Consider the following 23,742-nt stretch of genomic DNA (forward strand, 5'->3'; position numbering starts at 1 on the left):
GCCAAAAGTTATGCTATCTGTAGGGAGGTTCCAAAAGAAATACTTCCTGTAATTACACAGTTCGTTTTATGTAATTTTAAATGTTGTTATTTAGCTGGGACGGTTGCATAGTTATAGAAGACATAATTGAACACCAGCTATTACTTTATTTAATGGGAGCTTTCGAAAGCTATGCAGCTTTCTTCGTCAGCCTTGGTACAAAACACTAAAACAGATCCATATAAAATTGAACAGTTTTTATGTTTGAACAGTTACTGTTCAATTTTATATGGATCTGTTTTAGTGTTTTGTACCAAGGCTGACAGTTTTTATGTTTGAACAGTTACTGTTCAATTTTATATGGATCTGTTTTAGTGTTTTGTACCAAGGCTGACGAAGAAAGCTGCATAGCTTTCGAAAGCTCCCATTAAATAAAGTAATAGCTGGTGTTCAATTATGTCTTCTATAACTAAACAGTTCGTTTTACTCTGAACTTACAAAAACCCACTCCAGTATTGAGGAAATGCTCCATGCTAAAATTACGCTTTTTTATGGACAATCCCAGTATGTTATGTGCATGTTCCCCATATTAAATGACATTACAAAAAAAAATGACAGTACATCGATATCTTATAGTCCCGTCCAGAAGGCCAGGCAATAAGAGCTTTCGATCACAAGCGCACTGAAATGTGTAACTATATTGATCAGAAATGAGGCACACGCCTGCAAATTCAAAACAACCTTTCACAACGTATTTTCCGCCCACTTTTCACATGACAGAATAACAAAACCAACATCTCTAGCAGGCGATCAACGCCAGAAACATTAACTGTTACTTCCATATTGCTCGCAACGTATCAATAGTAACATTTACTCCTGACTTCCACCGCATCCACTCACAATACTAACCACCCAGACTGACCCAAAATCACGTCACCGCTGGTCCCATGCCCCCGTAACCCGCTCACCACCCTGTCTCTGAGTGCTGACCTGCTGCTTCAGTTGTCTGACGGCTCGGTACACCACTGGTACGCGCTGGTGAACATGTGGAACCACGGAGCGAATGACGAGTCCCCGGCACAGGTCGGCGGCTCGACCGGCCACTGCCAGCGGAGAGCGGAGCGCTCCGGGTGCGGCATCACTGCCAGGTGGCGACCGTCGGGGGAGCACAGACCGGCCACGCCTCCCGGGGAGCCTGGGGGAGGGGGAGCAGCGGTCAGCGGGAGTCTGACAGGCAGAGAGCAGCGGTCGGCAGTAAATCGCAAAGGTCACTACAGGTCACCCAGAGTTACAATAAGTCATCTCAGGTCATCAGGTGCCAAAACGGTTCAATGGTAGCATTGAAAAAGACATACAAAAACGTGACATGTTTCATTGAAGCGTTAAAATAAACTACTGAAAAAGCTTGTATTTCATGAACATCTGACAATCACTGAAGTTCATCCGTCATCATATGCATGGCACCATCACCAGCACAAGCCACCCATGGATTCACCCAACGGCCCCCGGCGTCACTCACCGTTAGGGTTGTGCGGGTACCGCTCGGTAACCTCGCCAGCATCATCGACATACTCCATCGCCACCAGACCGTCCCCTCTCAGTCTCTCCAGGTGAGCCGGCCCGCCGGACAGCTCGAATCGTCCCTGGCCGTGTGCGGACCACACCCCCAGACGCGCCGAGCGCAGACCCAGCAGCAGCGGGCTGCGGCAGTCGGGCGGTACGCGAACCGAGCTGAACCGGGACTCGAACCGGGCCGACTCGTTCTCTGTGAGGTGGGCCTTCCACTTGGACTCGTTAACGCCGGCGACCGGGGCTGGAACGAACGAGCAATGATATTGAAAGTATGAATACGTGGCAGAAGTTGTGGGATATTATATCCCACAATATGGGATATTGTAGGGTACATAGTTCGATCTCAAAGAGCTTGTCTGTCGTATTGCAATTACCTAAAGGACGAATAAAAAAATGATTGCATGGTATGAACTATGCTGCTACTAATGCATCAATTAACGTCTGAATGCTACGATAAATCCTGTTTTAAGCTCTTTATAAGGGTTGCCTTTAACCCTCGCCGGCACAGGGGGGGGGGTTGATGCAACCCCCCTAAGGTTTTTCGCGAATAACTCGCGTAAAAAGCGGCCGATCGCGACGAAACTTTCAGTACCCTCGCATTCATCAATTTTACACTTACCCTGAAAATTTCATGACCCTGACCCCAATGACCTTTGACCTGTGACCTCTTTTCTGTGACCATGTTTGGCCGAAATCGCGGTTCGGCGCATGTCGGCTCGTATTAGCCGCGCGTTTGCAAGCTTTTCGTGGTTTCAAACGTTCAAACATGTGATTTGAACAATAGTAAGTAATACAAGTGAGTGCATTTAGTTATTTGTTGGCTCCACCGATAACCTCATACCACAAATATGTCCCTAAATAATCAGCATGTGATTTGATGTTGCTCCCATGCATTAGGGTGGGTGTCAAGGTCACCTGAAGGTCAGGTCAGGTCATTGACCTTTGGTGACCTCGGTTCACTTTTTCAAGTTTTACATGTTTCTAGGCTAGTTTTTGGAGCTGAATTCGAATTTAGCAACCATTTGAACATTTACGAAGTAGTTTTGGTGCCTTCGTAACATGTTACGAAGCTGTCTGAGGCGGTTGACACGTATTACGAATACCCGTCACAACCCCTACCGGTTGACCTGACCTGACCTGACCCGACCTGGTCTAAATGCTTAAAGACATCATCTATGATCAAAACTAACACGATATTCGTGATCAGCACCCCGGAAAACCACATAGCAGCCACACTTTACGACTTTCTAACAGGTCCCGATTTTCCCGGTTTTCGGGTCATTGACCTGACCTGGAAGGTCACCCGATGACCTAGGACCTTAAAATTGGGTATCATCGGCTTCCTCTCGTGACGGGCAACACGCTCGTTTTTTCCGCGAAGCTCTAGCTTGATCAGGGGCCAAACGCGAGGGGGGTCGTACCAACCCCTTATTCCCCCCCCCCCCTTGTGCCGTCGAAGGACTCAAAATGGCCTGTGCCGGCGAGGGTTAAGAATAAATCGGACATCAGCTGTCTCTTCCGCAAATCCTCATCCTATCACCCACCCTCTGTCTCACTCACCTCCCTGCGTGACGCCCCCGACCCATCCGAGCAGCGCCATCAGCTGACAGCCGTTACACACACCCAGGGAGAAGGTGTCTGTTCGGCGGCGGAACGCCTCGAACTGCTCACTGAGCCGGGGCTCGAACTGAATGGAGGCCGCCCAGCCGACCGCCGAGCCCAGCACGTCTGGTGGAGAGACGGGTAAGTAGGTCGGGGCACACGTCAGAGCATGTCAAGGCACGGGTCAGGGCGCAGGCTAAGGCACAGGTCAGGGCACAGGTCATGGCTTTACGCCAGCGGGCACAGATCAGGTCACAGATCATGGTCACAGGTCAGGACGCAGGTCAGGACACAGCTAGGTCGTGGCATAGGTCAGGGCACAGGTCAGGTTACAGGTGATTGGTGGGGTGTTATATGTCGTAAGACACAGAGCTACCGTGTTCCTTTTCCTGCCATGACCGGAAACAACAATTTTCTGACACAAATTTCCATTTTTGTATCGGACAGCTGATATTTGGTATCGATCAAAACGGATCGATTCCTCACCTGCGTAGCTGAACCCGCCTGGGAACACCAGTCCAAGGAACCGGTCCAGGGTGACGCCGCCCGACATCAGGTCAGTCATGGTGACATCCCACACCTGTATAAATGGAAGATGTTACCAAATGCCACACATCATAATGTCAGGGAAGGCCGGCCCAGGAGAACTGACACATCACATTTCATTTTACTCCACCATGCAAAGACCAAGGAAAAGTGCAAGGTTTATTGCATCGCTTCTATACATAAACGTTTTTGAGCCAAGTATTACAGTGGATTAGCATATTCCTAAAATCCACGACAAATGCAGCAGTGGATGGCGGTTATGACATGACCTTTCGCACACACAGCAGAGCTGCAGACAATGATTGTCATGATGTTTGACGACTATGCAGTTTCTACAAATTTATGAGAGATTAGAATAGCGGACGTCAAGCCACGTCCATTGTTGCAGTGTGAGCATTCAATAGCACCGTAGGAGCAGTAATATTGGTATAGGAGGTCTCACCTCGAATCCAGCCATGTCCAGCGCTGCTGCCATCTCCCGGTCGCCGTTGGTACCTTCCTCTCTGATAACGGCCACCAGGGGACCACCTGAGAACGCCAACACTGTCAGTCCCCGACCACATTGCTAGCAGGAGGGCATATAACTCGCAAGCATAAGCTGTGCCGACTGAATAAAACATAACTAAACGAACAGCCGCCTTCTACCCTTTCCTCCTGAGTCCTGCAGTCTCCTCTCTATACACTGGTGCCTACCATGCCCATTTTCCTTCCTCATGGAACAACCCTGGCCGGTGTGTCACCCACCTGGCGGAGCTGGCGCCGGCGGCCCGCTGGGCAGCTGCAGCTGCTCCGGGATCCAGTAGCTGGGCAGCTGGCGACGGCCCACCTCCTCCCACTCAGCCTCGGCGCAGGACGGAGTCACCTGCGTGGCGATAGACACTGTCAGCCTGGCGCTCCGAGTGCAGCTGCGGTTAATGACGATGTAACAACCTAAATAGACATTATAGCGGTATAGTTGATTTGAATCAAAGCAGAAGGCGCAGACGCATGAAAACAATACAGCTGAGGTCGACCTATAGGACCTCAGTCGAGTTCGAATTCAGCCCATCTCCCCATCTCCTGTCCTACCTGACCTGGCGCAGCTCGATCCGGTAGCTGGTCTCCTCCCAGTCCCTCTGTTCCCCTCGCCTCTCCCCATATCCTGTCTCTAACCTGGAGCAGCTCCAGCCGGTAGCTGGTCTCCTCCCAGTCCCTGGCGACTCGTTCCAGCTCCGTCTCCAGCACCAGCTCTCCGTCCAGTCGCACCGTCACCGTCCTCTCCTCGGTCACCCGTCCTAAACTACAGCAGGGCACCCCGGCGGCCGCAAACAGCTCCGCCGCCCGGGCGGCGTCCCTCTCCTCCAGCTGCAGAACCCAGCCGGGCTCCTCAGCCAGCAGCACCGCCAGAGGATCCGTGACGTCACCGGAGGTAATGACGTCAGTGGAGGACCAGGCCAGGTCCAGGCCGCGGCCGCCGGCGATAGCCATCTCCAGGAGACAGACGATGAGACCGCCGTCACTGACGTCGTGCCCCGACATGATGACGCCCTCTGCAGGAGAAACATACAGTGTCGGATGTAGGCATCGCTAGAGCACTACCTGGTCCACTGTTCAAGAGATATAAAACTCATTTTAATGTGACATGATTCTGTTTTCGATGTTTGAACAGATGTGAATTATATAAGGGAAGGTCACGACACAATGCTTGCCTCCTTCATATGCAGGACAGTTAGTGCTTTTATGAAACATATTCCTCAAATCCCTACCCTTACAGATTGCATCCCTTGAATTCATTATCGATTCCCATCCGTTGCCGAAATCTCACCGTTGATGAGGTCCTGTGTGACCCCGAAGGCTGCCACCAGCAGCTCGGGCTGGTGCAGGTCAGGTACTGCGTCCCCCAGCTGTCCGTAGCACTGGGCCAGGGCGGAGCCGCCGAGTCGACCGCCGGCGCCGCCCAGACCGACATACAGCAGCCGCCCGCGGCCGACCTTCAGGTCCGGGGTGACCACGCGACGAACGTCCGGACAGCCGACGTAGGCTGAGACCACCAGACTGCCTGTGAGAGGGAGGAGGGAAGAGTCAGGGCCGAGACCACCAGACTGTGGGACAGGCGAGGCGTCAGGGTCGAGACCACCAGACTCTCTGTGAGATGGGACAGGGGAGGAGTTAGGACCAAGACCACCTAACGCCTGCAGACCACCAGGAAGTCTGTCAGACACAACAGGGGAGGAGCTAGAGCCCTCGTGCCAGCTTCGGGCGGACCTAGAAAGTTGACGTCACTTTATACAAAAGGTAGGGTCAGTATGATATATATGAGAATAATGTACTTCCTTCCAATAAAACGCGCATTGCAAAAGCTGCCAAATATTCCTTTCATCCAATAATAATGACGCAAATTTTATATGAATGTAATCCTGTTTTCACAAAGTAGCAGACCGCTGTGATTTCGGTAGCTACTTGCTAGCACTCAACCCATCCCCCGTCCGATTTCCTCCCCAATCCCTCCCCTACACCCCCCCCCCCGCTTTGAGTGCCGTACCGGGTGCCTTGACCGTGCTGCCAGAGACCCTGGCGGCCATGCTGAGGGAGTCCTTTCCGCCGTCCACCGCCACCCCCAGCTGACCCATGACGTCACACATTGCCGCGCATGCGCTGTAGATAGCTGCTGCCTCGCCGGGCAGCTTAGCGGGCCACATCCAGTTGGCGCTGCATTTCACCTCCTGAAATAGTATGAGAACATTGAGAAAATGGTCAAGCATTCTTTCTAAACAACAGTTGGACAACGAGGTTGAAGCTCAGCTTATAATTTCGTCGCTAGGTGGCGCCAGGAGTAAGCGCCTGAATGTAGGCTGTGCCGCATAACACGAATGCGAGGAATCGGGAAATATACCGATGCGATGTTTTAGAAACGCATAGGCGCGGGAGCCGGGGGGGCAGTGGGGGCAGCTTGCCCCCCCAACTCTAGGGCCGTGGGGGCGGTGCCCCCACAACTTTGAGACGAAATACCGCACTTTTTTGCAAATGTTTTTTCTTTTTTTGTTGAAAAAGCCAAGGGTTGAAAAATAAGTGGCCTAAAACCGGTGAGAAAACTAGATTTGGGGGTACCCTAGGTTGATCTCCATTATGGTGTGCCCCCCCCAGTCTGAAAGTAGTTCCCGCGCCTATGTAGAAACGTTCCTTGAGACTGTTGGCGGGCAGGAAACATTCCTAAGGCTGTTGAAGGGAAGGAAATACTTTCAAATTGGTGACTGGTGATTTCCTGAGACTAGTGACGGGGAAGGAATGGATCATACCTTCAGACTGGTGACTGGTGCGAACACCAGGTTGGTGATGGCCTCTGCCACGCTGAGCCGAGCGCCGGCCTCGGGATTCAGCAGAGCTTTGATTGGCTGTTCACCGATCGAAGTGGCCGCGCCTACCTGTGGATGGAATATAAAACGTACAATTCAGCCGGCAGTCACAGCGAGGTGCGAGCTGGAGACGTATTTCAAAACAAATGCTAAATGGACCTCATGCTAAAGAGAATCAAGGCTGGCACTCGAAACTATGACGCTGCGCAAAATAGGAAAACCGAAAATGTTAACTGTCCCTTGATACCCAATGCACGACTAAATTCAGATATACAACCGTTAACTATTTTCTCCGCGTCCCCAGATTGTGCGAAGCGGCACTGACCGTGTCATAATGGGAGAGGGCGACAACAGCCACGTCGGCCAGAGGTGTGTGAAAAGGTCCGACACACTGCTGCTGCGCCACCAGACCCGTCACAGATCTGTCAACCTGTCAACAGAGGACATAGAGACATCACCAGACCCGTCACAGATCGGTCAACCTGTCAACAGAGGACATAGAGACATCACCAGTCCCGTCACAGATCTGTCAACCTGTCAACAGAGGACATAGAGCCATCACCAGACCCGTCACAGATCGGTCAACCTGTCAACAGAGGACATAGAGACGTCACCAGTCCCGTCACAGATCTGTCAACCTGTCAACAGAGGACACAGAGACATTACCAGACCCGTCACAGATCGGCCAACCTGTCAATAAAAACCCATTCACAGATGGGTCACGCAGTCAACAGAACACATCTAGGGATCACTATACCCGTCAAAGATCGGTCAGTCTGTCAACATTTAAGGCACCATGAGATCACCAACCCATCGCAGATCTGACACGGATCTGTCCATCTGTCAGAAAGTGACATGTTAACAGATAAAGAAAATAGTTAAGTAGATACAGTCAACAGATGTAGCGTCAAAGCACGGCGGGGTGAGCCGTACCAGCTCCTGATAGACAATGAATATCTAATGGGACATTTCCCTAATCCGTTCGGCAAAACAATGATGACACATACAATCAATGTTGATTGAACCCTGATCAGAACACAAAATGTAACGATCTCGGAACAACTTTTCCGAGAAAGGTCGACATCCTTTCTATTGCTTGATCTCCGGACACGTTCGGATACTGCTTCAGGCACCCTGCTTGTTCATGAAAGATTTTCTACACGTACACTGCAAGTGCACAACATTTTGTTTGATAGATGAGGATTTTTTCTCCACCTACCTTGTTTGTGAGGAAGCGTTTGCTGGCGACCGATGGCAGGCGCAACACTCGACTGAGAGCCTCCTGCAGCCGGAGACCGTTAGGTAGTCTCAGGTGAGAACCCAGGTTCGGTGGAGATTCGCACTGGAATACCTGTAAGCGAAACAGCACAGATTGACGGGCAGGGGAAGAGAGTGACGTTTATAGCCATGAATTTCAATTTATACTCTATAGATTCTGCAAGTTCATGCGTGCAGGTATATCATCAAGCATGACTTGAGTTATCTTGGAGTTGCTACATTGTCGCAGAAAGCAGTGTCTGCTACCCAATCAACACAAGGCAATCAGTCACCTTTTGCGGCATTTTGCCGAGAATCAGCTCCAAGTCGAGATCGACGGGGTCGCCTTTGTCACTACCTGATTCGGCGGGGGCTGGCGCGTCGAACGGTCCTTCCCTCAGCGTCACCTGTGACATCGCGAGAGCAGAGACAAAACTATAAACGCTGCCAGCTTTCGCAGACTCTCACACAGCGTTTCCACACAATGGAAGTGTTAACTCTAAGTAAAAAAAAAAAAAAAAACGCTTAGCACTGTGTCATGCATACCACACACTGTGCTTTTTTGTTAAAGCTTAGAAACCACTCCCCAATTAAACTCCTCTACCACGCGCCTCTCAGACTACCAATGGCCGTTCACTTCTCACCCTTCCGTCGCCTGTGACTTTTCCGACGAAGCTGACTGGACACTTTTCTCGGCGGCAGATGGCGCTGAGCAGCGGCCGCGACTCGGGTCGGCACAAGATGGCGTTACTCTCCTGGTACTCTGTAACACGTCAGCACACATATAGCGCGCATAAATATCGTCATTGACACCTGTCCGTGCTTCTATCCTCAGGATACTGAAATCCTTCTCCTCCACGCCATAACCCCCTTCCGGGCTGGGCAGGCAACTTAATCTCATGCGGGCTGCTCCCTTGGAGCGGCACCGCTGCTCCTGAGGGAGTGCACCCCGTAGCCGGGTGCAGTGAGTGCCTTGGGGCTGGGTGGCCTGTCCTCTGGACGGGCTCAGCCCCGGCGACTCACTAGGGTGCCTGCCCAGACCAATGTCTCCCCCTAATTCCTATCATCCTTCCGGCTCTGCAATGGTCTTGTCAGACCGAAAGGGCCTAACCCAACAAAACAAAACAAAACAAAACAAAACAAAACAAAACAAAACAAAACAAAACAAAACAAAAAAATAAACTTTGGAGTACTTTCGAAGACCGTCTCATGCTTTCGAAGGAGCGTCTCCTCGAACGTGGATAGGGTTTAGGTAAGTCTAGCAGCGATTTATCTAAAAAAAACACACACACATACACACAAAGATACGAACTAATTACTTGTATCGCTCGTTGCTGGTTGTGCGATCACATGAGCCTTTTTCTTTTCCATTTTCATTTCAATCATCACCTTTTCCATCCACAGGACGGTCAAATCCTTCCCCTCAACGCCTCTAACCGCCTGATAAGGACTGGTCGGTCACCTCCGACGTGAGTAGCAGACTCATGTGCGTTGGGGTGACCGTTAGCGGGGCTGGGCGATCTATCCACGTGATGGGCTCAGCCCTGACGGCGCACCAGGGCGCCCGCACAGTCCCATGTCTCCCTAGTTCCCATCATCCTTCCGGCTCTGCAAAGGTCTCGTTAGACCGAAAGGGGCTAATCTTACAAAATAAAAATGTAAAAAGCTGACCATTGTTCCATTCATACTCTCATGAGTCTCATCAGACAAATAATATCTGACAAGATCATTCCTTATCCTATACCTAGAAAAGTAAAATTATGTTCCATGCAGATACCTATATCTGGTCAGTGTCCAGTGGTCAACTCATCCATTACGAGGAGCAAGTACTTTAATGCCAGACAAGAATGTAAAGCCGGATACAGACGAAGTATAGAACATTCGGTTTCTAGAACATGTCATGAAGCAGAAAAAATGCACTTACAATATCAGTGGAGGAGAGAGTAAGCTGCATCAAAATGCCAAAGCATCATCTATTGGCATTTGGCTACATACAACAAGACAAATCTGTACCTTATATCCATCAGAAAATATTGTTTATTTAGCAAACTCAGCTACAGGCTCTCAGCTCCGATGCATCTGAATACTGTTGATAAAATCCGGCGACGTCCCGATATTCCAAGATAAGAATGTCGCGTCGGACATGATGCGGTCGTACCGAATGTGTTGTGACTCACCAGCGCCCCACAGCTCCAGCGCAGAGATGGACGGATCACCCAGCTGAAACTCCTCGGTGAAAATTACCGCCCCTGCCGGCTCCACAATCTCCTTCAGGACATTCCCTGTGATCAGGATAGGAAAACAGAGATCAATCAGACGCTGATGGACTGAGTACACACAAAATAATATACAAATAATTAACGGTGCACGCCGAGCGTAAGCAGATTACAGCATATGACAATCGAGAAATGCTTCCAGTATTTCAGCAATAAGTCTAATGCGCTACAATATCGTTAGATCAAATGAAAAGCGAGTCTGATCCCGTGAACAAACACACATGTTTCCTAAGATCAGCTGAGAAGTGAACTGGATCCTTCCACTCGACACAAACAATAGTGTCACCCCCCCCCCCCCCACCCCACCCCACCCCCACCCGGGGGTCGACACGGACCGGCACGTCCATCCCGATACAGAAAATCGTGCAACCACCCGGGAAGGACGGGCCATCCATACACTCGCACTACGCGACTATGTCCGTCCGTGCCGCCCTCCGCTGGCCCCGCAGCTCCTTACCATTCCCCTAGCGCCCTCACCCGCGACCTCGCTGATATTGCATTGTAAAAATGTTAACTAATTTCCTAGTTATCCGGCCACTTTTCACTTACAAGATGCGAGAAGACCTGAAGTCTGCCCGCATTTTGTTAGTGAAAAGTGAAGTGTACATACTCTCATTTTGTTAGTGAAAAGTGGCCGGATGATTAGGAAATAAGTTTGAAACATTTTTTTACAGAATGACGACCTCCCCGGCGTCGCCGTTTCCTCCTGTCCTCACCGTTGCCCCTGGCGTCGCCGCTTCCCCCCGTCCTCACCGTTGCCCCCGGCGCCCTGGTCATGTATGCTGGTGATGGGGTTGGCCTCCCCCGCCTCGATACAGGCGCGGATCACCCGGTTCAGTTTCTGCTCCATCTCCGCGTCACCGCGCTGCACGGCGCCAAAATCCAGCTCGTCGGCGTTATCGCCCTGCACCTGAGGTAGTGGGAGGCGGTGTTACATCCGAGGCATAAGTGCGGGGTAAGCCTTTGTAGTGTGACTCAGATGGATCGTAGTAACGGAGGAACGGCGATTAACTGGATAAGTGCATTTCAGAACTCTGCGACATGGTGAGCAGAAAGAACTGGACGTTGTCATTAACAATGAAATGGATATTCAGTGCAATGCAGTGCATTTGCTCGGTTGCATTTGAATAGAAGCGACCATAAAGTCTCAATCTCCATCCCACTTCCTGAACATGTGCCTAACGTTTGAGCTCATTTGATGACGTCACCGGCTATCTAAGGTGTGCTTCGGCAGACGTGATTGCCTGTCTGGACAGATGAGTAATTACCTGGACGGAGCTGGCGGCGCCTCCTCCGACTCCGATGCGGTACACGGGACCTCCCAGCTTCACCACCAACATGTCTGTCACAAAGAACAGACGGTCAGCCGGTCACAGACACTGAGTCTGACATAGGTCACAGATGGATATAGTTTCACAGGCACACGAACACCTCACATACGATAGCAAAAGGTCATACACAGATAAACGGCCAGAGATAGACATCAGACGGACGGTAATCGATGAACAGACAGAAGAGACAAATAGTCACAAACAGTCAGATTAGTGAACACTGCCGTTGTAGACGTTTCCATTATTCCATACGAGCATGTCTTTTAAAGCAAAGTCATCCTACTTCCGTTTACACCAGTAAAACGCCTTTTGGGCGACCAACGGAGCGAGCGAGAGGATGGGCCTTGCACGTGCGAAATTGCGAGGGGGTACCTCCAACTAACTTGTGCACTGCACCCTACTAACCGGTCTTTAGCGATGTGCCAAATTTCAGCGCAATCGGCCTAGCCGTTCTCGAGATCTGGAAGCGGCACACTGCACGTGCGCACGTGCAAGCGGGGTCCAAACTGACTTTTGCACGGCACCCTACTAACTGGTCCCCAACCGTGTACCAAATTTGAGCGCAATCGGCCCAGCCGTCCTCGAGATCTGGGAGCGCCCCCTGCACGTGCGCACGTGCTGTAGCACCCCAACCTTAACACATGCAGATGAATTATCTGATGGAGACCTAACTGTGTACCAAGTTTCAATTCAATCGGCCCAACCGTTGTGCCGTTATTAAGGTTGCAATTTTGGGGGTTCTTAAAAAATGTCCAACTTTACCACGCGCCACGTGCGGTGGTTGGCAAGAACGCATGGTGGCCATCACACCACAGAACTTTTACGTCCAAGTGACATTCAGTAAAGAAGACCGCTTGTCAATCGGATGTCCCGTTCCTAAGATATTAGCTTTTGAAGAGCGTCCCCACGGCCGGCCGGCCGGCCGCTCATACTCAGGATTTTCCCTTAATTCAGTATGAGACTCCGCTCGCTTCGCTCGCTCCGTAATTATCCCCATCCCTCTGAATCCTCTCAGTTCCCTTCCTTGTTCCTATATTCCCTTCTCGGTCCCTCCCCATTCGCTTCCCTCTCATCCCTCCCCCCTTGTAGTGTCCACCGCCGTCTCCGGATTCCGATGTATTCTCACAAACTCGCGGTGCAAAACACTAAGGCACTGCCGTGCTGTGCGGCCGGGCGGAGCCTCTCGACTGCTGGCTCTGACTGGAGCCGAGCAGGGTGCGGCCGCCTCACACTCGTATTACCGGGGGCCCGATGCCGAGCCTCGGACACCCGATGCACTAGGTACTCGATACACTACACATTCCCCCTCTCGCAAAAAAAAGGAACAGCATCACTGCGACACGTAGTAGTCCGGTCGTCTACAGACACGGTCGCTTCGCCTGGGACGCTGCACGCTCACATCGGCGGCGTCCGGCGACGGCTCGCAAGCTGTCTCGGTCGACGGGCGAGAAGCAGCGGCGAGCGAGGTCAGCGGGCCAGCGGCGTCGGCCTCGGAAGTCGTGGCGGTCGACGTGGTCTCGCCGGGCCCAGCGGGGGGAGATGCGGAGGGAGACGCCGGCGCGTATGGGAGACGGGCCAGATGGGCGGCGTTCCAGGTCCGGCCGTCAGCCAGACGGTACGTTGCGGGACCGACGCGCCCAGTGACTCGCACCGGAGACGTGAACCGACAGGACGTCTTCGAGCGGTGTCCCTGCCGTCTCACGCAGACGTAGTCGCCCTCAGTGATGCGCGGCGTCGTCACGCCACGGCGGCGGTCGTAGGACCTCTTGTTGGACTGCTGTCGGCGTCGAACTCGAGACGCCACACTGTCGGCTCCTGGTGTTGACGGCTGAATGACAGGCAGGTTCAGCCTCATCTGTCGTCCATGCAGGAGCTCTGACGGTGACTTCCCAGTTGTCGTGTGTGGGGTGGCTCGATACACCGCCAGGCTCTTGCGTACCTCGTCAATGAACGCTGCTGGTGGACAGTCTGTGATCCACGACTTGAACGTTTTGTTGAAGCGCTCTACGGCGGAGTTGCCTCTAGGCCAGTAGACGGACGATTTGGTGTGCTTCACCCCTCGGGCGGCCAGATACGCAGTGAACTCCCTGCTCGTGAACTGGGGCCCATTGTCCGTCACGATCTCGTCGGGATAGCCCTCTTTGGCCCACACAGTTGACAAGAACTTGATGACGTCTTCAGTCTCAGTCGATGACGTCAGGCAGACTTCCGCCCATTTGCTTCTGTAGTCGATCAGAGTGATGGCGTAACGGGCAGTCGCTGGTGCTCCGTTGATTGGACCAACGATATCCATGCCCAGTTTCGACCAGGCGCGGTCCGGCAGGTCGACTGGCTGCATGGGCGCAGGGCGCGCGCGCTGGGAGAGGACTGCGTCGCTGTGCTGGCAGCGCTCGCAACTTCGGCACAGCTCCTCCACCTCACGGTTGATGCCGGGCCACCACGCCAGATTCCGCAGCGCCTGTTTCATGCGGACGATTCCGTCGTGCGCGCTGTGCGCCAGCTCCAGGTATCTGCGGCGGAGCTGAACGGGCACAACAACTTGTTGGGCTCCTCTCAGGATGACGTCGTCGTTGCGCACCCACAACTCGTGTCTCATCTTGAAGTACGGCTGGACTTCAACCGGGCAGGCCTTGGCGCTGCTCGGCCAGCCGCGCTTGATCTGATGACGCAGCTGCTGCAGCTCAGGATCAGCAGCTGACGCGGTGCGGACGTCTTGCTCGGTCAGCACGCTCTCTTCATCTGTCAGAAGAGCGATCACCTCTTCTTCAGCGGAGCTGTCTTCATGCAGGTCCGCTTCTTCGGGGTGGCCTTGGACCATTGTCAGTGAGCATATCTCGCCAGGGTCGGGCTGAGACGGTGGCGGTTCCGGGACTTCTGCGCTCCCAGTGACCGCCAGCTGATCGATTGCCCCACTCGCGGGGTGCAGGTTTACGTCCAACTGCTTCAGCAGGTCCAGTCCCATGACGGCTTCTTCACCGTCGGAATCTATGATGAAGAACTCTGTGTTGGCTCGCCGTCCACGGTAGGTCACCAGCGCTGGCAGCGTGCCAAGCACTTGAAGCTGGTGTCGACCAAAACCGAACAGACGAGCAGACGTTCTATTGAGACGACTGCCTTTGAAGAGACGTCTGGCGATGCCGAGTCCTAAAGCGGACACCGTGGCACCCGTGTCAACTTGCAGATTCACGGTCTGCGTGATACCTGGTACCTCCATCTGTACTTCGCACATCATCTTATCGGTATTTGGTACGGCGCAGCAGAGAACAGTCAGCTCGTGACACCTTCTGTCGTCGTTCCGTTCACCAGACCAGCAGACCACGGCAAAGTGACCCGTCCGCCCACACTGCCTGCACGTGGCCCCGGTAGCGGGACACCGACCGCGCTCATTGTGCTGGCGCCGACCGCAGCTGGGGCACGTGTCCGGTTGCAGCTGGGCAGGTCCGGGGCGACGGTCGGCTTGCAACTGGGCAGGGGCGGGACGGCGGTCGTCTTGCCGCCGGGCGGGTCGCCAGGGCCGGCGCCCGCGGCGCTGACGAGCGTCAGATATCTGATGCAGTGACTGCGCTCCGTCGGCGGCGGGCCGCGCCGGCCCGGCCATGGCGGTCGCCTCGCGTCGGGATCGCTCGAATGCCTCGGCGATCTCCAGAACGCGGTCCAGGGTCAGGCCCTTATCCTGCAGAAAACGCTCGCGGAGAATCGGATGCACTGTTGCTTCCACGACTTGGTCACGTATCATTGCGTCTGTCATTTGTCCAAACGAGCAGTTTACTGCCAGGCGGCGCAGCGCCGCCACGTAGTCGGCCGTCGGCTCGTGCGACTCTTGCCGTCGCTGCCGGAAGAAGAACCGCTCCGCGATCACGTTGACCTGAGGTTCATAAAACTCGGCGAGCTGCCGCTCAGCCGCATGGAACTCGTCTTCGTCTTCTCTCCTCGGCTGGACCGGTAGGGTACGGTACACCCGTTGCGCCTCGGCGCCGACACAGTGCAGAAGGAGAGCCGTCTTCCTCTCCGTGCTGTAGGCCTCACCTCCCAGGGCAGTCAGGTAGTTGTGGAAACTGAAAATCCAGTCACTCCAGGGCAGTGCTGGTTTTCCTGGTCTCGCCAGGAACGGAGTTGGCGGCGACACCCCCTCGACGTTCATCGTCGGTAGTATTCAGGATCTCATCCTCGTCGCCAGATGTAGTGTCCACCGCCGTCTCCGGATTCCGATGTATTCTCACAAACTCGCGGTGCAAAACACTAAGGCACTGCCGTGCTGTGCGGCCGGGCGGAGCCTCTCGACTGCTGGCTCTGACTGGAGCCGAGCAGGGTGCGGCCGCCTCACACTCGTATTACCGGGGGCCCGATGCCGAGCCTCGGACACCCGATGCACTAGGTACTCGATACACTACACCCCTCTCTATCTCTCTCTCTCTCTCTCTCTCTCTCTCTCTCTCTCTCTCTCTCTCTCTCTCTCTCTCTCTCTCTCTCTCTCTCTCTCTCTCTCTCTCTCTCTCTCTCTCTCTCTCTCTCTCTCTCTCTCTCTCTCTCTCTCTCTCTCTCTCTCTCTCTCTCTCTCCCCCTCCCCTCTACCAGCCCACCTTTCTCCGGCGGCATCTTTTCCACCATGTCGGCCTCCATGGAGCCGATTCCTCCGCTGAACATGATGGGCTTCACCCACTCCCTCCTGCCGGCCGGAGTCGAGAGACCGAACGAGCGAGTGAACCCGCTGACCACGGGCTCGCCGAACTTGTTGCCGTAGTCGGAGGCGCCGTCACTGGCTTCGATTAGGATCCGGCGCGGCGAGGCGAACTGCGCCGGGTAGACCAGCTTCGGGTCCTCCCACACCAGCTGGTAGTCTGGTGGGGAGGGAGGAAAGGGGGTTGGGGTCAGGGGGCCAGAGAAGTAGGGACTGTTAGCCTAATACGCTGAAAGAGGAAAGATTAGCCTGATATGTCTGGTGCCAAGTAGGGACAGAAGAGCGCCAACCGACACCGAGCCAGAACAAAGTCTAAATGAAATAGTCCACGGTACCGTATAAATAAATGGCAACAGGCACTTGGTGGCGCCAGCTTCAAACAGCCTTTTCTCCTCCATCTCCCCAAACCGTGTGATGCACCGGGCAGCGGCCTGCTGTCCCAGTGGTCACGTGACCGCCCCTCCCCCAGCACCGTGTGCCGTACCGGGCAGCAGCCGGTGATCACGTGACCACCCCTCCCTCAGCACAGTGTGCCGTACCGGGCAGTAACAGCTGGCCGACGCAGTAGCCGGCTGTGCCAGCGATCACGTGACCGCCGCGGCCGACCGCCTGCACATCCCTGATGCGTCCTCCGGTACCGGTGGTCGAGCCGCTGGGGGGGGGGGGAGGGGGGGGAATAGTCAGAAATCGGGACAGGGGCGGGAGCGTGGCGGATACGGGTCGACAACAGAATACTGTGATGGGTCCGATCCCTACTTATTCGTATCAATTCTGACGAGCTCCAGTCAAGCTTCTTCGACTATTATACATACGGATATTAATTCAGTATGCTATATTATCAAACAATCTTAGATTAGAAAAAGGTCATCTATAGAAAAGGAGCTGAGTGATGAAATTGCGGACTCCACGTGGAAAGGACATCCGTCCATCAATGATTGGCTCAGGGCGCTGCCATGTCCGGCTGGCAGCTTACCGGTAGAAAAAGAAAGTGACCAATCACTTCACGTAAATGCCCTTTAATGACGTCAGCGAGACAGTCGCGACCCTTAGACCGACCCGGATACAGGTCACTGGAGACTGACTACTGACCGATGTGGCTGAGCAATGAATAACGATCGCGCTGATCTTTGATCATTGAACAATGATCACTGACGAATGAACATCGAGTAAGAGGCACAGTCTACCGTCCACCGCCTACCGTCCACCATCCACGTCCACTGTCCACTGTCCACTGTGCCCCCTCCACTGACCTGAAGGGTGACACCCCTGTCGGAAAGTTGTGCGTCTCTGCGGTGAAGACAATGTGACGAGAGCTCTCTGAAGCGGTGAGGGGAGCCGCCTTTTCGGGAGCCACCGCTCGCAGTGCCGTCACTCGGCTGCCTCGAATGGCGCTGGGAAGAGCGAGGGAATGGGTACATCGGGTCAGAGGGTCAATGCTCAATAGTTTGCATTTGTGTTAAGCACCTAATAAATAGTTAGTTCCATAGGTCGCATTACGCCACCACCAAACTCGCTCAACAATTGTAAATCCTGTGTCAGCTACCTGCTGTTGTCGGAGAACTTGATGACGTTGTTGTCTGCGCTGCGTTTCTGCGTCTCGATCACCATGTCCAGTAGCGACTTGTCCATGATGGTGCCGTCAATCACCAGGGAGCCCTGCCGGGGAGACCAAAGAAGGTGCAAATAATACGACTTTGAACATATTCTCCTGGCAGATAAACATAGAGCCATGTAAGAGAATTGATCGGATGAGAAGACGGTTAAGAGGACGGATAAGATGAGAGAAATGCAAGAACCCGAATGAAATTATTGGAGAAAAAAGGAGAGATTAAGTGACTGCGAGTGAGTGAATACCTGCCACAAAACCATCCTCAATCATAATAGTTTCTCAAATATCCTACATGAACCGGCGACAACTGGTAGTTACCTTGAAAAACCAGTGTCTGGAGTGTTCGCTGTTGGACTGAGCCAGGTCAAAGCACTCCACCGTGGTCGGATTTCGGCGCAGTTTCTCTGTGAACAGTTGGCTGTAGAAGTCCAGGTCCCAGTCGTCAAAGGCCAGGCCTGAAAAAAATGCAGTCATTTCATCTGATGCCTGTGTGATGGCAAAACCGTAATCAGTACACCGCCTGCATACTGCATAGCTATGACAGTGCATGCACATTCATAACACAATTTTGAAATTGAAATGGTAAGAACTTGAAAAGCAACAAAAAAAATCATTCTTTGGGATACATTCTCGATTTTCAGCGATGCCATGCCTGATGATGCTTGGAATAGCCAGAACCCCAATACTAATCTATGACAACATTTCACTGTTTCTGCAGCACGCAAGAAACACTGCATCCCGGATACGTCGCGAGGCGGATCACCTCCGAACCGACCGCCGACCTTACCCAGCTTTTTGTTGACGTCTCGCAGCGCCCCGCGGCCGTGTTCGAGAACGTCGACGACGCCCCAGGGCTCAGCGGGCCGCGGCTGGCCAAACGAGCTGAGAGGCGCCGGGTAGCAGCACTCGGTGAGACGGTCATGGCAGCTGGATATTATCTGAAATGGAAGGGTCAAGGGTGACAGAGGGTTGAACTAGTGATGCCTAGATGATAGCTGGGGCACGGAGCTATACGGACGAACAGATTGAGTATGTAGGCAAGGCTGAGAATGAGTATGCTTGAGTATTAGCTTGAGTATGCTATTGGGTGAAAGCTGTGGCACGGGGCCGAACGGGCGAACAGTTTACAGATAACGGCAAAGAAGCCGTGCGAGTCGCCAACTCTCTCTGGGAAGCGGTAGCAATTTGGTAGCTCAGTTCAGAGGGAGACTGGCGAACCAATACTTTGAATGCGCATTGCAAACACCCATTGTCTATGTCACATTAGTATAGAAAATCAGAAATCATAATGGCACTCTACGTCCACATGGAAATTGAAGCAAATTACGCACTCATGCCTTCCTCGGTCTATGACAGCACCATGACTTCTTTGCATTGGACTCCACTCCGTACGCCATTATCGACCTTCGTCAATAAGTGCAAATGCGATGACAAACCCTCGCCATCGTTTGCTTCTGACCATTCGAAGAAAATTAGTTAGTTTACTGACCTTATGTTTGATGACGTCACTGAGCGGTTTGTCGCTGATCAGCTGATACCGTCGCGCCACCTCCACGCGTGTGACGTCACTAAGCCCCAACGCATGGCAGATGGCCACGGCATTGGTGGACAGGGGCGTGCAGAAGTTCAGCCTGTCGACAGGAGGTGATACAGTGAGCAGGGGCGCACAAATAGTTACGTCTGTACCTGTAGACGGGGTAGACACGGGGGGGGGGAGCGAGGTGGCAAAATAAATATAATAAATTGTAATAAATATTTTCATCGCCTATCTGTTTGACTGTTGGGTAGAGGTAGACCCTAGATAGCTATGTAAAACACGAAATAAAATAAATTCACACCAAAGTCGTCTGCGATCTTACTTCGTGTTCACTGTTCCCGTTTGTGTCTAATATCAATTCCCATTCCGTCTTTCTTGTCTTTGTCTTTTCAAAGTGTCTCTTCTTTAATTCAAGGCATAACCCGTCCAAAAACGTTACATTCCTATCACGAACTGATTTCGTGCTACAAATGAAGTAATACAGTCAGGAAACCTGTCTCCCGTCGCACCAGTTATGGGAGGGCTAATTTTAGACGCGAGTGCATGTACTGGATGAGATAGCGCCCAATTTCCATAAACATTTACATATCGCGGCAGCGCACAGCTACCGTAGTTCTGTCGATCACTGAACGATCTCGTGTGCACGCCCCGTTACACGGGCGGATCGCGTGAACTCCGCCGCGGGCGGTCACGTGATGTCAGGGCGTCTCGCGTGAACTGCGCCGCGGGCGGTCACGTGGTGTCAACAGCCCACTGTCGGCAGACGGACGAGCCCATGGCCATATATAGGACGATCCGTTGTTACCGGGCCGCCGGCGAGTCTGGAATGTTCGATGGACCATTTGTGAGGCCCAGCCCGGCCCGGACTGATTTGTTTATATTTGATTGTATAGGCCATACTCGTCCCAGAGATCGGAGATACGGGGTCGTGTTCAAGGTGAGGGTGGTGTGGAAGAGAACAATGTCAAGACTCAAGAGATTGTATATGAAAGGCGACAGCGTTTTTTATCACGATCGGGTGCCAATGCCATGAGATGATACGACACATGTATCAGTTCGCCTATTGCGTGAAGGCTCAAGTTGATCATATTCCATAATTTTCCTTTGAGCTATGCTTACTTACAAATATTTTGAACTAAAAGCATCTTACGCTGTTCGTTCGACGGTTGTCAAATCGTTTCCATCCAGTTGCCCTTCATTGCTCCGGGCTCCCCTTTCTCAATCCTCCAAACCCCATTTCCCGTCTGTTAATAGCATAGTTGTTGCGCTATTTACGCTCTGCCGGCCTTCAGTAATAGTCCGTGAATCACCAGCGTAGTGCAGCAAATTATGCAACACATGCACCCCACAGAATGATGCAACACTGAGCGCTGCGCTGCATCGGCCTCGGGTCATTTGACATCGCAGCGCCGTTCAAGGTTACGCTCGTAAGGCCACGGTCGGCTGATGTGGCCTCCCGCCGGACTCGTCTACGATTCAACTCCGGTCAGGTGATGACGGGACCGGTCCCAACCGGGACTGATCTCACCTCACCTCACCTGTGATTTCATCTCACCTGGGAGCAGAGTGCAGACATCACTCTAGACAGTAGACTGTCATCTCACCTGGGACTGATCTCACCTCACCTGTGATCTCACCTGGGCGTTTGGACAGATGTCACTCTAGACCGATCTCATCTCACCTGGGGCCGATTTCGAACACGAACGAATGCCGTCCAGCCGGTGGATGGAGGTCAGTGACCTCGGTCGGCTGGGCGGCGCCGGTGGCCGTCTGACGCAGTAGCCAGCACAGTCTTCCATGCTGTCGAGCGCTCAGTACACGGCGACTCTCCACGTAAACACAGCGCTCAGAGCGTAGAGAACAGTCGGGCGGTGCTACGGCCAGGACAGGGCCCGCCGGAGGGACCGGGGAGTAGAGCCGCAGCAGAGGAGGCGGCGGCGCCGGCATCTGCAGAAGGGGAGGGGCAGACGGTCAACGAGGGGGAAGGGGGAGGGGAGGGGAGGAGTGCAAACGGTCAATGAGGGGAGGGGGAGGGGAGGGGAGGAGTGCAGACGGTCACGGTCACCCGTAGGGCGGGGGAGGGGTAGGCTGCAGACAGACTGGGAGGGGGAGAGGGGACGGCATAGCTACAGCCACTGAAAGACAGCTCAACCAAAAGCGGAAGGACGGACGGCGATTAGAGCTGCAGTCAGCGGCTACTGCAGGGTCATACACTCGCTATCCATCACAAAATTTGGACGCAGTTGCCGACTGCAAGTACCCTGATCGGGAATCCCCAACAATAAAACTAATAAATTATAAATATATTAATGATATTTAATACAATTTAGGATAAAGTTAAGATTATATGCAAGCACTGAGGCCTGAGCGTCTGAGCGGGCATCCGTCACCTAGTTTCCGGCATCCTTCTTGCCCTCGCTCACGGCAACGGCCAGAGTGCGAACGCACATCATCACTTACGGACCATAGCGGGACTTCCCTGAGCTCCATCGGACCGAAAGACAGTCATAAACATAACAATTCAAATATGTTGAAAAATGAAAAACGTCTCGCGCTACTACGGCATGTACTAGCTAGTCACTACTCACCCTTTCTTCTAGTGCAAGTTGCTTCCCACTTCACCCGTCCGTAACCACCCCACTCGCCGTGAGCTGCCCGCTTCTCGACTGATCGGCGCCGATATCTCGCGTGGTCCCGAACCGCGCTGACCCCTCGACCGAGTCAGTTTACGGCCGCCTCTAAAACAGAGGCGCCTCTATGGTGAAATTCGACACAGTAGTGTGCATATCTGTCGCTAGATGGTGGGCTAAGCGCGCAGGCGATGATGCTGTGCCGCAGGACTTACTTGCACAGCGGTGCAGCATGTAGCGAAACTGGTTCGCAAATTACCCGAGGAATAGTCACCTATCCGTGCTTCTATCCTCAGGATACTGAAATCCTTCTCCTCCACGCCACAACCCCCTTCCGGGCTGGACAGGCAACTTTATCTCATGCGGGCTGCTCCCTTGGAGCGGCACCGCTGCTCCCGAGGGAGCGCACCCCGTAGCCGGGTGCAGTGAGTGCCTTGGGGCTGGGTGGCCTGTCCTCTGGACGGGCTCAGCCCCGGCTACTCACTAGGGTGCCTGCCCAGACCAATGTCTCCCCCTAATTCCTATCATCCTTCCGGATCTGCAATGGTCTTGTCGACCGAAAGGGCCTAACCCAACAAAACAAAACAAACAAACAAACGAGGAATAGCGATGGTGTAAATGGAGAAATGACATTGACAGATCGGTCGCACGTTAGTTACGTGTGTCTGAGATAACTGATAACCATCGCAAACTAGATGCACAAGATAAATGTGATTCAATCTGAGTTACAAAACGCTTACGGCTAATTTAATGATCACGTCTCGCGTAGACGGCAGGCGCCAATGCCATGGCATTAGATATCGCCAAAATAATATACAAAATGAACTGATGCACAGTGCACTGCACACTCCAATCAGCAGGTATTTCCACCTGTGAAACTCTGGATTTCATTCCAGAGAACTGTAACATGCATTTATTTTATGGTGTGATGAATAAATAAGTTCAGCACTTTATCAATGTCGCTATATTCGACGAGCGCTCAATTGTTATGTGAAATGCAATGCGAAACTTCGGACCCGAAATTATTCAAATACAAGTTAACTCCTAAATAATATGAAACGTTTCGGACACTTATCATAAACCATATGTAATCATATTCAGCAATATTTTAAGCTTTTCTGTTGAATATTAAAAATGATATTGATTACATATATGCTTATCTTCGAAATTGTTGAGCGTTGTGCAGGGGAGAGGAGCGGTTCGGCTATCGAATCGACTTTAGGCAAGTGAAGAGAAGTTGATAATTCGATCACCAAATGCAAGAATAACCAAAATACCTTCAACTAAACTACCCATCACCTGACACCTACCCATCACCAAATAATTATTACAAACGCTTCACGCGGAAGCGAAAGATAATGTTAAACTCCTCCACGGCACATGCAAACGACTC

General features: G+C 52.8%; 1 protein-coding gene across 1 annotated transcript; it reads right to left on the reverse strand.

Moving 5' to 3' along the window:
* Positions 1 to 662: 662 nt before the first annotated feature.
* On the reverse strand, positions 663 to 22,467 carry LOC122374614 (phosphoribosylformylglycinamidine synthase-like). The gene is made up of 26 exons (XM_043353451.1): positions 22,308 to 22,467; positions 21,401 to 21,666; positions 19,672 to 19,813; positions 18,970 to 19,120; positions 18,501 to 18,637; positions 18,117 to 18,229; positions 17,824 to 17,964; positions 17,113 to 17,225; positions 16,476 to 16,733; positions 11,833 to 11,906; positions 11,318 to 11,474; positions 10,466 to 10,570; positions 8,933 to 9,051; positions 8,582 to 8,695; positions 8,251 to 8,382; positions 7,357 to 7,461; positions 6,975 to 7,100; positions 6,221 to 6,401; positions 5,504 to 5,737; positions 4,852 to 5,228; positions 4,444 to 4,561; positions 4,142 to 4,227; positions 3,640 to 3,733; positions 3,112 to 3,279; positions 1,499 to 1,792; positions 663 to 1,174 (listed from the first exon to the last, which is right to left on the reverse strand). Exons 2-26 carry the CDS (start codon positions 21,664 to 21,666, stop codon positions 978 to 980), a joined length of 4,002 nt encoding a protein of 1,333 aa, XP_043209386.1. The 5' UTR covers positions 22,308 to 22,467; the 3' UTR covers positions 663 to 977.
* Positions 22,468 to 23,742: the final 1,275 nt, after the last annotated feature.

This window comes from Amphibalanus amphitrite, unplaced genomic scaffold (assembly GCF_019059575.1).
Source record: "Amphibalanus amphitrite isolate SeventyFive unplaced genomic scaffold, NRLGWU_Aamphi_draft 001682F_arrow, whole genome shotgun sequence".
Classification (NCBI taxonomy): Eukaryota; Metazoa; Arthropoda; class Thecostraca; order Balanomorpha; family Balanidae; genus Amphibalanus; species Amphibalanus amphitrite.

Excerpts from the sequence above, each read along its gene's own strand:
- LOC122374614 (XM_043353451.1), bottom strand. The coding sequence starts at position 21,666 with ATGCCGGCGCCGCCGCCTCCTCTGCTGCGGCTCTACTCCCCGGTCCCT. Across the intron at positions 7,101-7,356 it reads CCCTCTCCCATTATGACACG|GTAGGCGCGGCCACTTCGAT; the intron begins GTCAGTGCCGCT and ends TTCCATCCACAG. Across the intron at positions 1,175-1,498 it reads GTACCCGCACAACCCTAACG|GCTCCCCGGGAGGCGTGGCC; the intron begins GTGAGTGACGCC and ends CCCCTCCCCCAG.